Source organism: Oncorhynchus clarkii, chromosome 18, assembly GCF_045791955.1.
Source record: "Oncorhynchus clarkii lewisi isolate Uvic-CL-2024 chromosome 18, UVic_Ocla_1.0, whole genome shotgun sequence".
Classification (NCBI taxonomy): domain Eukaryota; kingdom Metazoa; phylum Chordata; class Actinopteri; order Salmoniformes; family Salmonidae; genus Oncorhynchus; species Oncorhynchus clarkii.
Window position 1 is genome coordinate 56,294,615 of NC_092164.1, and position 14,624 is coordinate 56,309,238.

General features: G+C 45.0%; 1 protein-coding gene and 1 pseudogene across 1 annotated transcript; one reads left to right on the forward strand and one right to left on the reverse strand.

Annotated features, from left to right (window-relative positions):
• The first annotated feature begins 839 nt into the window (after positions 1–839).
• Positions 840–12,805, forward strand: LOC139373736 (polypeptide N-acetylgalactosaminyltransferase 15-like). Its single transcript, XM_071114656.1, has 10 exons — positions 840–2,430; positions 2,662–2,828; positions 4,604–4,808; positions 5,242–5,403; positions 5,539–5,656; positions 10,355–10,549; positions 11,324–11,455; positions 11,595–11,696; positions 11,835–11,978; positions 12,157–12,805. The coding sequence occupies exons 1-10, from the start codon at positions 1,901–1,903 to the stop codon at positions 12,355–12,357; spliced, it is 1,956 nt and encodes a 651-aa protein (XP_070970757.1). The 5' UTR covers positions 840–1,900; the 3' UTR covers positions 12,358–12,805.
• A 347-nt stretch (positions 12,806–13,152) lies between these two features.
• Positions 13,153–14,254, reverse strand: LOC139372378 (zinc finger protein 320-like; annotated as a pseudogene).
• Positions 14,255–14,624: the final 370 nt, after the last annotated feature.

The window sequence follows — 14,624 nt, forward strand, 5'->3', positions numbered from 1 at the left end:
CATGCAAAGACCGAACTAATTATGTCAACAGTACCCAACACCTACAGACACATGCAAAGACCGAACTAACTGCCAACAGTACCCAACACCTACAGACACATGCAAAGACCGAACTAATTATGTCAACAGTACCCAACACCTACAGACACATGCAAAGACCGAACTAACTGTCAACAGTACCCAACACCTACAGACACATGCAAAGACCGAACTAATTATGTCAACAGTACCCAACACCTACAGACACATGCAAAGACCGAACTAATTATGTCAACAGTACCCAACACCTACAGACACATGCAAAGACCGAACTAACTGTCAACAGTACCCAACACCTACAGACACATGCAAAGACCGAACTAATTATGTCAACAGTACCCAACACCTACAGACACATGCAAAGACCGAACTAACTGTCAACAGTACCCAACACCTACAGACACATGCAAAGACCGAACTAATTATGTCAACACTGCCCAACAGTAACAGACAGGCATGCCAAGACAGAACTAACTCTGTCAATACTACCCAACACTAACAGACAGGCATTCCAAGACAGAGAGATGACATAAGTAGTGACACACACAGAGAGTCAAGATAGAGGCAGACATGACTATGTAGACCCTTTTCTATTGTTGTCCTGTTATCAGCACACTGTGGCCCATTTCAACACTTCTCCAAATGCACCTTCACACTGTAGCATTACAGTAGGCTGCATGGTTCTTATATAAAATATGATGAAACTAAAAGTCTACAAAGGGAGGGAAGAGGAGACTTTGGGCGGTGTGGAGCCAGGCACCCTGTTTCCAACAGCGGGGAAGAAAACAGCCACAGTGGCTGCCAAGAATCAATGTGAAAACTGGAGAGATCGAGTCTGCAGCCGCTGGCATCACAGTCAAACAGCCAGTCATGGGACCGCGAGGCCGTTGGCCAGCTGGCCCGGGGAATAAATCTGATGTCTGACCGGGGAGTGATGCTGCCTCGAGCTCGCAGCGAGGAGGGGCGCAGTACTCGCATACACAAATAAACTATGGGCTCGATTCAATCCGTAGCGCTGGAAATCAGCTCCGTAGCGCTGGAAAACAGCTCCGTAGCGCGATATAGCAGACATATACAGCGTTATACTATGAATGTCGTCTCCGAACGCGGGAATACTTGACATTTCTATCACGCTGTAGCTCAGGTCATCAGAACTAAGGTTTGAATCGAGGCCTATGTTGATGACAGTCTGTTCTCCGTTTATATTGCCCCTTCTTTTAGAAGTTGACATCAGATATAATGATGGCAAAATATTTTCTTATGACAGATATATTGAATTTTAGCCATATTTGAATGATTTAATGTGTTTTTGTTCTTTGCCTATATTTTCTATTCACTTATAGGGCTATAGGCCTGGATATTGATTTCCTAAACTGTTATTGTCAGTTAGTCATTACGGTGATAGAGCAAGCAAGGAGTTTGAACAGGTGTGGCCTTCAAATCCGCTATTCTTGCAGGGGTTAAATCTCGCATTAGGACCACAGGGGCGCGGTGGAAGGACATATTTTACGCGCTTCACTCCAACAGCAATGAGTATCACGGAACAAGGGACATAACTGGAAACCACATTTGTCGGAGGTGAAACGAAGCGCTAACGTGTTCAGAGCTGCAGTTCTTTGGAAGGACACCGTGGAAAAATTATGGACAAAAACTAAAGAACAACATCTATGCGTAATTCCATTTGGTCATGATTACGGACTATCCATTGCAAGCCTAAAACGTTATGGTTAAAAAGTTGTAGCCAAAAGGTGCAGCATCTGACCATGTTGTCCCCAGTCAAATTTGATGAGGGAAATAAGATTCAGCGCTGACTTCTCTATGTGAACCCGTCCCTCTCCTCTCTCTCTCTCTCCCGCTCACAATGCGGCTTTGGAGCAGACCCAGACCATGCCGGCGGGTGATGCTCTGTCTCTGGTTACTTATCCTCGCTCTATCCGTGGCCACGCTGGCCCTCATGGACCTGGTCTTTCGGGATCAGACCCAGACACCGCCCAACTCGCCCCGCCGTCCCTTCCAGCGGCTCTCTGGTCCACCGGACCTGGAGGTGATCGTGGATTCCTGGGACCGTCTCAAACAGGAGCATAATCTCGGTCTCGCGCCGCTGAGCTCCCTGCAGGAGGACCAGCTTCTCTTCGTGCCCTCAACCCAGGTGAGGAACCCAGCTCCGCCGCCGAGGAAGGGGAGTTACCGGATGGTTATATCGAGCGCCAAGAAGGAATCAGCGGTCCCGGTGCTACCGACGCACGGGGATATGGGGAGACCGGTGCGGCTGAAGCTGGAGGGGCTAGAAAGGGACATGGAGAAGTCTGCTCTGCAGAAATACGGCTTCAACGAGCTGGTGAGCGAACGGATCTCACTGCATCGCAGATTGCCCGAGGCTCGCCATCCTTCGTAAGTGTCCTGCATGTTCCCAAGGAGCGCACCACGCCAAAAAAGGGCTCTTCAACAACGTATCCAAAATAACTAGATAGACTCGACAAGAGCTATCACTGACAATATGTAGTCTAATTTCAAGATCTCACTAACTACGAAATATGGTATATTGTTTAGTAAAGCTAATGGGTTCGTGCGTAATTACTCGTGCGTCTATACCCCTGTCAATCAATGGGAATGCTTTGACAGGTGCCTCGTTGAGCGTTACAGTGAGTCGCTGCCGTCCGCGAGCGTGGTGATATGTTTCCATGACGAGGCTTGGTCCACGCTCCTCCGCACCGTGCACAGCGTGCTCGACACAGCGCCCAAGGAGTACCTGCGCGAGGTCCTGCTCGTGGACGACCTCAGTCAGCATGGTGCGTGTAGAAGACAGTACTCAAACAATTGGCACGAGTTGTATCTAATTAGTCTAAAGTACCACCACAACATCACTGCATATCAGACGAAACTTGTTCACTCTATTCCCCCCATATTCAACTATTTTATAGTGCAGATTCTGAATAGACCCCTAGCCCCCAAGTGTCCCAAACCCGTTTGCACTTGTCTGGAAGGATAGGTCTTAGTAATATGACCAAACTTCCACCTATAACCCGAGTTGTGCTATGCCCATGTTATTACTGTACACATCCATCCCTGGGGTTCATTTGGAATCGGACATACAGTACCAGTCAAAAGTTTGGAAGCCACTACTCATTCAAGGGTTTTTCTTTATATTTACTATTTTCTACATTGTAGAATAATAGTGAAGACATCAAAACTATGAAACAACACATATGGAATCATGTAGTAACCAAAAAAGTGTTAAACAAATCCAAATATATTTTATATTTGAGATTCTTCAAAGTAGCCACCCTTTTCCTTGATGACAGCTTTGCACACTCTTGGCATTCTCTCAACCAGCTTCAGTCACCTGGAATGCATTTCAATTAACACGTGCCTTGTTAAATGTTAATTTGTGGAATTTCTTTCCTTAATGTATTTGAGCCAATCAGTTGTGTTGTGACAAGTTAGGGGTAGTATACAGAAGATAGCCCTATTTGGTAAAAGACCAAGTCCATATTATGGCAAGAACAGCTCAAATAAGCAAAGAGAAACAACAGTCTATCATTACTTTAAGACATGAAGGTCATTCAATCTGGAAAATGTCAAGAAAAAAAATGTCAAGAAGTGCAGTCACAAAAAACATCAAGCTCTATGATGAAACTGGTTCTCATGAGGACCGTCACAGGAAAGGAAGATCCAGAATGACCTCTGCTGCAGAGGATAAGTTCATTAGAGTTACCAACCTCAGAAATTGCAGCCCAAATAAATGCTTCACAGAGTTCAACAGACACATCTCAAAATCAACTGTTCAGAGGAGACTGCGTGAATCAGGCCTTCATGGTCGAATTGTTGCAAAGAAACCACTACTAAAGGACACCAATAATAAGAAGAGACTTGCTTGGGCCAAGAAACACGAGCAATAGACATTAGACCGGTGGAAATCTGTCCTTTGGTTTGATGAGTCCAAATTTGAGATTTTTGGTTCCAACTGCCGTGTCTTTGTGAGACGCAGAGTAGGTGAGCGGATGATTTCTGCATGTGTGGTTCCCACCATGAAGCATGGAGGAGGAGGTGTGATGGTGTGGGGGTGCTTTGCTGGTGACACTGTCAGTGATTTATTTAGAATTCAAGGCACACTTAATTAACCAGCATGGCTACCACAGCATTTTGCAGCAATACACCATCCCATCTGGTTTGCGTTAGTGGGACTATCATTTGTTTTTCAACAGGAAAATGGCTACTTTGAAGTATAAAGAAGGTTACAGAAATATTGTTTTGATTTGTTTAACACCTTTTTGGTTACTACATGATTCTATATGTGTTATTTCATAGTTTTGATGTCTTCGCTATTATTCTACAATGTAGATAATAGTAAGAATAAAGAAAAACCCTGGAATGAGTAGGTGTGTCCACACTTTTGACTGGTACTGTGTGTGTCTGACCCTGACCCTGTCTCACCTATCTGTAGGTCACCTGACCCTACCTCACCTATCTGTAGGTCACCTGACCGTGCCTCCCCTATCTGTAGGTCACCTGACTGTGCCTCCCCTATATGTAGGTCACCTGACCCTGCCTCCCCTATTTGTAGGTCACCTGAAGAGTGTGCTGAGTGAGTATGTGTTGCTGCTGGAAGGGGTGCGTCTAGTCCGCAGCACGTGGCGTCTGGGCGTGGCAGGGTGTCGCTCTCTGGGTGCAGCCAGAGCTGTGGGGGAGGTACTGGTCTTCATGGACTCACACTGCGAGTGCCACAGGGGCTGGTTGGAACCACTTTTGGAGCGAGTGGCACAGGACAGGTACACACATAAACACACACACACACACACAAAATGGCACAATGTATGTCTGTGTTTGTGTGAATCTGTCTCTGTGTATTATATCTAATTCTTAATTGCCTCCGGACCATGGTAGCTTACTTGCTGAGCTGTATCCAGCAGGGTAGCAGCCATTTAGACTAGTTGATTAAACAGGGTCCTTATATTGCTGCCTGGCACTACTCCATCTCTCTCTCCCTCAAACCTCTTAATTCCCTTCCTGAATCCCTGCTCTTCTTCTGTGATGTTTTATGAAATTATAGGTTATCATCAACCAATAATCTGTCTGCAGATTTACACCCATGTAATAAAATCTTAGGTTTTTAATCTTCATTGTGAGAAAATGTTTCTGATCTAGTTCTAGAAGTTATATGAGTTTCCTCTGTGCCCAGTGTCTATCTCCTCCCATCTCCAGGACCAGAGTGGTGTCCCCCATCATAGACGTGATAGACTGGCAGACGTTCCAGTACAACGCCACCCAGTGGCCACACAGGGGAGTGTTTGACTGGAGACTGGACTTCAACTGGGAAACTCTGTCCCAACAGGAAAACCAGGATTCACCAGTGGAGCCTGTCCAGTAAATATAGCCTGACCTCTGGAATACTACAGTCAAATACAGAGATTACAGACATGTCCAGCTCAAAATCGACCCCTAGTAGTACCTATCCCTGTCTAATCTTTTGATATTTCCTCTCCTTTCATTGTCCTATAGGAGTCCAGCGTTGGTGGGCGTGGTCTTAGCAATTGACAGACACTTCTTCCAGAGCGTGGGAGGTTATGATCCAGGCATGCTGTTCTGGGGGGCGGAGCAGATGGAGTTGTCCATCAGGGTAAAGATGGGAGGTTATTTATTTAATTTCACCTTTATTTAACCAGGTAGGCTAGTTGAGAACAAGTTCTCATTTACAACTGCGACCTGGCCAAGATAAAGCAAAGCAGTGCGACACAAACAACAACACAGAGTTACACATGAAATAAACAAACATACAGTCAATAACACAATAGAAAAAGGACCTCTACACCAGGTGGTGTCAGAGGAAGGCCCTAAAAATTGTCAAAGACCCCAGCCACCCCAGTCATAGACTGTTCTCTCTACTACTGCATGACAAGCGTTACCGGAGTGCCAAGTCTAGGACAAAAAAGCTTCAACAGTTTTTACCCCCAATCCATAAGACTCCTGAACAGGTAATCAAATGGCTACCTGGACTATTTGCATTGTGTGCCCCCCCAACCACTCTTTTTACTCTGCTGCTACTCTCTGTTTATCATATATGAATAGTCAATTTAACTATACATTCATGTACATACTGTGGGGCAAAAAAGTATTTAGTCAGCCACCAATTGTGTAAGTTCTCCCACTTAAAAAGACGAGAGAGGCCTGTAATTTTCATCATAGGTACACTTCAACTATGACAGACAAAATGAGAAGAAAAAAAATCCATAAAATCACATTGTAGGATTTTTAATGAATTTATTTGCAAATTATGGTGGAAAATAAGTATTTGGTCACCTAAAAAACAAGCAAGATTTCTGGCTCTCACAGACCTGTAACTTCTTCTTTAAGAGGCTCCTCTGTCCTCCACTCGTTACCTGTATTAATGGCACCTGTTTGAACTTGTTATCAGTATAAAAGACACCTGTCCACAACCTCAAACAGTCACACTCCAAACTCCACTATGGCCAAGACCAAAGCGCTGTCAAAGGACACCAGAAACAAAATTGTAGACCTGCACCAGGCTGGGAAGACTGAATCTGCAATAGGTAAGCAGCTTGGTTTGAAGACTGTGGGAGCAATTATTAGGAATTGGAAGACATACAAGACCACTGATCTGGGGCTCCACGCAAGATCTCACCCCGTGGGGTCAAAATGATCACAAGAACGGTGAGCAAAAATCCCAGAACCACACGGGGGGACCTAGTGAATGACCTGCAGAGAGCTGGGGCCAAAGTAACAAAGCCTACCATCAGTAACACACTACGCAGTGAGGGAGATATAAGTCTCCAGCTTCAGTGATTTGTGCAATTCGTTCCAGTCATTGGCAGCAGAGAACTGGAAAGAAAGGCTTTGGGGGTGACCAATGAAATATACCTGCTGGAGCGCGTGCTACAGTTTGGTGCTGCTATGGTGACCAGTGAGCTGAGATAAGGCGGGGCTTTACCTAGCAGAGACTTGTAGATGACCTGGAGCCAGTGGGTTTGGGGAAGAATATGAAGTGAGCGCCAGCCAACGAGAGCATACAGGTTGCAGTGGTGGGTAGTATATGGGGCTTTGGTGACAAAACGGACGGCACTGTCAGTTTTACGAGGGTATGTTTGGCAGCATGAGTGAAGGAGGCTTTGTAGCGAAATTGGAAGCCGATTCTAGATTTAATTTTGGATTGGAGATGCTTAATGTGAGTATGGAAGGAGAGTTTACAGTCTAATCAGACACCTAGGTATTTGTAGTTGTCCACATATTCTAAGTCAGAAGCGTCCAGAGTAGTGATGCTGGACGTGCGGGCAGGTGCGGGCAGCGATCGGTTGAATAGCATGCATTTAGTTTTACTTGCATTTAAGAGCAGTTGGAGGCCACGGAAGGAGAGTTGTATGGCATTGAAGCTCGTTTGGAGGTTAGTTAACACAGTGTACAAAGAAGGTCCAGAAGTATACAGAATGTTGTTGTCTGCGTAGAGGTGGATCAGAGAATCACCAGCAGCAAGAGCGACATCATTGATGTATACAGACACTGCCAGAGGTCAGGACAATAGGCCCTCAGATTTGACACACTGAACTCTGTCAGAGAAGTAGTTGGTGAACCAGGGTAGGCAGTCATTTGAGAAACCAAGGCTGTTGAGTCTGCCGATAAGAATGTGGTGATTGACAGAGTCGAAAGCCTTGGCTAGGTCAATGAATACATCTGCGCACTATTGTCTCTTATCGATGGCGGTTATGATATCGTTTAGGACCTTGAGTGTGGCTGAGATGCACCCATGACCAGCTCGGAAACCAGATTGCATAGTGGAGAAGGTATGGTGGGATTCGAAATGGTTGGTGATCTATTTGTTAACTTGGCTTTCGAAGACCTTAGAGAGGAAGGGTAGGATAGATATAGGTCTGTAGCAGTTTGGCTCTAGAGTGTCTCCCCCTTTGAAGAGGGGGTTGACCGCGGCAGGTTTCCAATCTTTGGGGATCTCAGACTATAGGAAAGAGAGGTTCAACAGGCTAGTAATAGGGGTTGCAACAATTTCGGCTGCTAATTTTAGAAAGAGAGGGTCCAGATTGTCTAGCCCCGCTGATTTGTACAGGTCCAGATTTTGCAGCTCTTTCAGAACATCAGCTATCTGGATTTTGGTGAAGGAGAAATGGGGAGGCTTGGGCAAGTTGCTGTGGTGGGGGGGTGCAGGGCTGTTGACCAGGGTAGGGGTGGCCAGGTGGAAAGCATGGCCAGCCGTAGAAAAATGCTTATTGAAATTCTCAATTATCGTGGATTTATCGGTGGTGACAGTGTTTCCTAGCCTCAGTGCTGTGGGTATCTGGGAGGAGGTGCTCTTATTCTGCATGGACTTTACAGTGTCCCAGAACTTTTTGGAGTTTGTGCTACAGGATGCAAATTTCTGTTAGGAAAGCAAAGGCTAGCTTTTTCAAACTGCCTGTGTATATTGGTTCCTAACTTCCCTGAAAACTTGCATATCGCGGGGGCTATTCGATGCTAATGCAGTACGGCACAGGATGTTTTTGTGCTGGTCAAGGGCAGTCAGGTCTGGAGTGAACCAAGGGCTATATCTGATCCTGATTGTAAATTTTTTGGAATGGGGCATGCTTATTTATGATGGTGAGGAAAGCACTTTTAAAGAATAACCAGGCATCCTCTACTGACGGAATGAGGTCAATATCCTTCCAGGATACCCGGGCCAGGTCGATTAGAAAGGCCTGCTCGCTGAAGTGTTTTAGGGAGCGTATGACAGTGATGAGGGGTGGTCGTTTGACCGCAGACCCATTACGGACGCAGGCAATGAGGCAGTGATCGCTGAGATCCTGGTTGAAGACAGCAGAGTTGTATTTGGAGGGCAGGTTGGTTAGGATGATATCTATGAGTGTGCCCGTGTTTACAGATTTGTGGTTGTACCTGGTAGGTTCATTGATAATTTATGTGAGATTGGAGGTATCGAGTTTAGATTGTAGGATGGCCGGGGTGTTAAGCATGTCCCAGATTAGGTCACCTAATAGCACGAGATCTGAAGATAGATGGGGTGCAATCAATTCAGATATGGTGTACAGGGCACAGCTGGGGGCAGAGGGTGGTCTATAGCAAGCGGCAACGGTGAGAGACATGTTTCTGGAAAGGTGGATTTTTAAAATCCACCTTGGTTATGGTTATGACCATAGAGGTATAAATAGAACTAGAGACTTCGTCCAAGATATTCAACCGTTGTTGTCAACGTAATCCACTAACATTTGCCGATTCACGGACCGTCTATATCCGGGTTGCATACGGACCAACATCATATTCGCACGAGCACTCAGTGCCCATGGAGAACAGCTCTATGCATCATCACGCCATCCAAAAACATGCCAGACATTGGATGAATATAAAATGTTAATATCTTTGGCTGTGAGTGATGGAGAAAAAAAATAGTGCTCAGCGAAAATTCGAATTACAATTCTAAGTATAATAATTCAATGGATGTTTAGTGAAGCATTACAGGTCCCGCGATAGAAATATAAGGTCATTTTCGATTGAGCCGACATATGCAGCATTTACCGAGAATACAGTCTCCACTATTGTGGGAAACATTGCCTTTAAATTTCAATCACGCTGTACAGCTGAACTTCTGCAATGGGGATTGAATAGGGTGGCGCACAATTGGCCCAGCGTCGTCCGGGGTAGGCCGTCATTGTAAATAAGAATTTGTACTTAACTGACTTGCCTAGTTAAAAAAAGGTTAAATAAAAACAATAAAAATAGAGCCCTAAAATGTCTAATTAGGAATTTTAAAATGTGACTTCTCTATGTGGGGGGTGTAAGGAGCTGTCCATCAGGGTAAAGGGGGGAGGTTATATATGGAATGCAAAGGGCTGATTGATGATGGAATGTCTCACTAGCAGGATTATGTAGCATGTTACATATGGGCCCTGGTCAAAAGTAGTGCACTAGTGAATAGGGTGCCGTTATGGAATTTTTCTATCCATCATGGAATGTTTAATTGGTTTGGTTTGGAATGATGAGCAAACGGAGACCTTGGGAAATAAAGAGGAATAGGATCGCAGTGGTTGATAGTGTGTATTTGCAGACAGGTGTCAGTGAATGTGAAGCTTTTGTGATCCTAGCAATTAACGATTCAAACATACATCTTCATTTGAAAGACACTTTGACAATGTAGTGAAAGTAATGGAGTCTGAGTGGAGACACACCTGTCTGTGTCTGTGGAGCTTAGATGTGCGGATGATTCTACAAGGTTTCTGTAGATTGGGCTGCTCATCTTGGTGAAGTCATATTCCAACAAAAAAGGTGATGGCATCTCCCTGTCTCTGTCTGTCTGTTTGTCCAGGTGTGGTTGTGTGGGGGCTCCATGGAGGTGGTCCCCTGCTCCAGAGTGGCTCACCTTGGGCGCCATCACCAGCCCTATACCCTCCCTGACCAGGACATCCTCCAGAGGAACAAGATACGCATCGCTGACACCTGGCTGGATGCCTTCAGGAAGATCTACTATAAGAGAGATACACTAGCTCACTTCATCAGGCAGGTAGGGTGTGTGTATGCGGTGTGTGCACGTGTGTGTGTGTGCGTGCATTTATATCTATAGGCGTGTATGTGTCCTGAGTGTGCAAATCATTAGGATCACCTTCTTAATATTGAGTTGCAACCCCTTTTGCTCTCAGGGCATGGACTACAGGGATGTTGGCTCATATTGACTTCAATACTTCCCATAGTTGTGTCAAGCTGTCTGGATGTCCTTTGGGTGGTGGACCATTCTTGACACACACGGGAAACTGTTGAGCGTGAAAAACCCATCAGCGTTGCAGTTCTTGACCCGATCAGGTGCACCTGGAACCTACTACCATACCCTGTTCAAAGACACTTAAATGTTGTCTTGCCTATTCACTCTCTGAATGACACACACACATCCAAGTCTCAAGGCTTAAAAATCCTTCTTTAACCTATTTCCTCCCCTTTATCTACACTGATTGAAGTGGATTTAACAGGTGACATCAATAAGGGATTATAGCTTTCACCTGGATTTACCTGGTCAGTCTGTCATAGAAAGAGCAGGTGTTCCTAATGTTTTGTACAATCAGTGTGTGTGTGTGTGTGTGTGTGTGTGTGTGTGTGTGTGTGTGTGTGTGTGTGTGTGTGTGTGTGTGTGTGTGTGTGTGTGTGTGTGTGTGTGTGTGTGTGTGTGTGTGTGTGTGTGTGTGTGTGTGTGTGTGTGTGTGTGTGTGTGTGTGTGTGTGTGTGTGCGCATGTCTGCTTCTGGCATTGATCTCAAATGAATGTGTGTGTCCTGTTCCCTGTGCAGTCTGAGAGTCCTAACATTACAGAGCTAGTCAGACTGAAGAAGATACTGGGCTGTCGTAACTTCCACTGGTTCCTGACTAATGTCTACCCAGACCTCTATATACCCCAGGACAGACCTTCACTCTCAGGGGAGGTAGAACTCACCCCCCCACACACACTTGTATAGCTATTATATCATTATCCTTATACTTTGACTAATATATTGTGTTATTCTTGTGCTGTATGTTGAACATGAATGTATCATATAACATATTGTGCCTGTATGTTTGAAGCTGTACAATGTTGGCACTGGCTATTGTGCGGATTACCCTGGAGGAAGGGGTGCACAGGGCGCCACTATGGACATAGCACCCTGCAGTGGCAATGGCTACCAGGTAACCATGACAATGATGATGACAATGGTGATGATGATTTTGGAGACAGTGAGAGCAGATCCTAAATCAGAAGATCATGATGATGCTGATGTAGTGATGAAGACTAAAGCTTTACTCCCCTGTCTGTTCTCTCTTCAGCACTGTGAGCTGAACTCCATGGGAGAGGTGCGCTGGGGGCCAGCGGGACGGCTGTGTTTCCACGCCCAAGGGGAGAGGGTGGTACTAACACCGTGCCCCGCCCATCAGCCACCACGCAACAAACCACAGTGGAGGGTCATCAAGGTCAGTGAAGGGGCAAAGGTCATGCATGACATGACAACTGCAAACTTTTATAAAATAAATAAGCAAAAAATAATAATAGAGCTGTATGAAGTGTTACTTATTTAGGTGTTTGTAATTTGACACAGATATAATAATAATACAGACAATTCATAATTTATAGATTTATTTTTTTCTTCAGCTGAGTGGCCAGGTGGTTCACTTGCAGACCCAGAGATGTCTGGAAGCTGTGAAGGAGGAGGGGGATAAGCAGCAGAGGGACACAGGAGGTCACCAGAGAGGGGGCAACACTACCCAGAAGGGTCTGTTCCTGCGCCCCTGTGCCCATCAGCCCCGGCAACAGTGGCACTTCGAACAGCTAGTTGTCCCTAAAGGGGCCTGAGACTGACTTGAAGTATAGTTACAGTACATTGCCTAAAGGCACATAATAAAAGCACATGTTGTAAGGAGCCAGTATCATAAGTGGGTCTCTATGGGCAAGAGGTCTAAGGCTAAATTCAATAGTAATGCTGATGTGGCTATACTGTATGTCTGTAAATTCTTTGCAATGGCTTGTGGAATCAGCATCTTGCCTGCATTTCGATTTGGTTTCTGTTTTAAGGACATTTAGTGCAAGTTCTATGGTGTGAACAAACCATAAATCACAGAGGAAATAAGCTGTATGATTTTGTACAATGCTGCACATAAAGGAATATTCTGTATTATGAAACTGCCAGATTTAGTTAGCGAATAGCCTATAATGTAGGCTTAAATGGTGACAGAATCCTTTAGAATAATTTAGAAGTGCAAACAATCAAGATTTTTCATCCTGAATAAAATATCTAACAAAAGTATCAATAGTATGGTGTGTGGATGTTTCAATGTATAAACGTCTCCAAGCTCAGAAGTAACCTAGGCCTACACAATTCTGACAATTCAGATGGCGGACTGATAGAACAGGCATTGCCACCTTTATTACCAGGAGAGTCAGCATACAATCATCTTCTGTACATATCAAGATGAGTTTGGCTCCTCATGTGACTGGTCAGAGAACCATAGTGGTTAAACCGGTTGGAGAATTCAAGGAATTCAAATGGCTTTTCCCCAGTGCAGAGGAACTTGTGTTGAGACAGATCCCCAGACTGAGTGAAGCTTTTACCACACTCACTACAGGTGTATGGTTTCTCACCTGTGGAAGTCAGATAATGTTTTTTTCCAAGTATGAGAGGTGAAGTGTCAGGTGAAGTGTGAGATGTGCCCTTCTTGCCTACTGATTGTCTCATTGGGAGCAGGAGAACTTCCTCTCACCAGTGTGAACAGACAGGTGAGTCCAGTGGAGCGACTTCTGTTTGAAAGCCTTTCCGTAGTACCGGTATTTCAACGGCTTTAGTCCCGAGTGTATTAACAAGTGACAACGGTAACTGCTGTTCTCTGAGAAGCACTTGCCACACTCCTTGCATTTATAAGGCTTCTCTCCAGTGTGGATGAATATGTGAATGTCTCATAGGAGTACTGATGATTTCCCCAGACTCCCAGACAGACCACAGGCTTAGTGTCCTTAGGTTTAGAGCCCTCTGGTTCATGACACCGATAAGGCCCCAGTCCCCAGCAATTCTCAAAGCTTTTCCCACAGTCGGAGAAACCGATGTGTCCATTGGTGCAAAAACTGCCATTTTGTGCAAATTCTTGCAGTGCTTCAGCAGGGTGCCCAGGTACAAAAATCTGCAGGTATAGGTGGACTTTCCCCGGAACGCTGGGGGGACGGGCAGGTTTCTGAGGAAGGGCAGAGGGGTGGGCCTGGCATGTGTGGATGTCTAGCTGTCATGGGGTGTGGAATATACAGCAACAGTGGGAACATCTGTTTGTGAGGGCGTGTACTGTTTTACTCTTTGAGACATGGCTTTTCAACATGGCCAGGTACTGCTTCTGGTGTTTGGTCTTGATGTGGTTGTCCAGGAAGTAACAGTCAGTGAAGGAGATGGTGCAGTGTGGACAAGGTAAGAACTTCAGAGAAGAGACTGAGGTAGAGGGATAGAGGTGGAAGGAGGGACAGAGAAAGAGAACATAATAAATAAATAATCCCTGTTGATATCAAATTAAAATCTTCAGTAATTCATCAACCATTTAGACTGCAATGTTGCGACTAGACTATGTATGAACAGTATGTCCTACCTAGATTGTTGTCTTCATCCCTTCTGGCAAGCGTCTCATCCTTCACCAAACATACTTTTCTCTCAGTCTGAGAAGAATCTTAACCACCACTTTATATATTAGAAAAATGAAGAAACCACAGTCAGCATAAACCAACAATCTAATTGCCCTTGTCTAGTTACGAACTGTCACATGTTGGGAACGATTACTAACTCCTCTTACATTAGATAATCTTGTTAGTATCACCACAGGACTCCTCTATATCTTGCTACACCTGGTCGGTTGGGTGGAATATGTTTGATGTTATTTCATGTACTTTTTCTTCTCCAGCCAGGAACGTTTGGAATGGTCGGTCACCCATTTCCTTCCTTTCAAGGTATGTTGGTTCTTTATTTATTTGGGTGGAGTTGAAAGTGTTACGGTTGTGTAAATTCAAATCTGGTATCAGGATAAATATAACAATGAGTTAATGTAAAACACAGAATCCAACAAAAGTAACCCAATTAATGTAGGACTGTT

Excerpts from the sequence above, each read along its gene's own strand:
- LOC139373736 (XM_071114656.1), top strand. The coding sequence starts at position 1,901 with ATGCGGCTTTGGAGCAGACCCAGACCATGCCGGCGGGTGATGCTCTGT. Across the intron at positions 10,550-11,323 it reads TAGCTCACTTCATCAGGCAG|TCTGAGAGTCCTAACATTAC; the intron begins GTAGGGTGTGTG and ends TTCCCTGTGCAG. Across the intron at positions 11,456-11,594 it reads GACCTTCACTCTCAGGGGAG|CTGTACAATGTTGGCACTGG; the intron begins GTAGAACTCACC and ends GTATGTTTGAAG.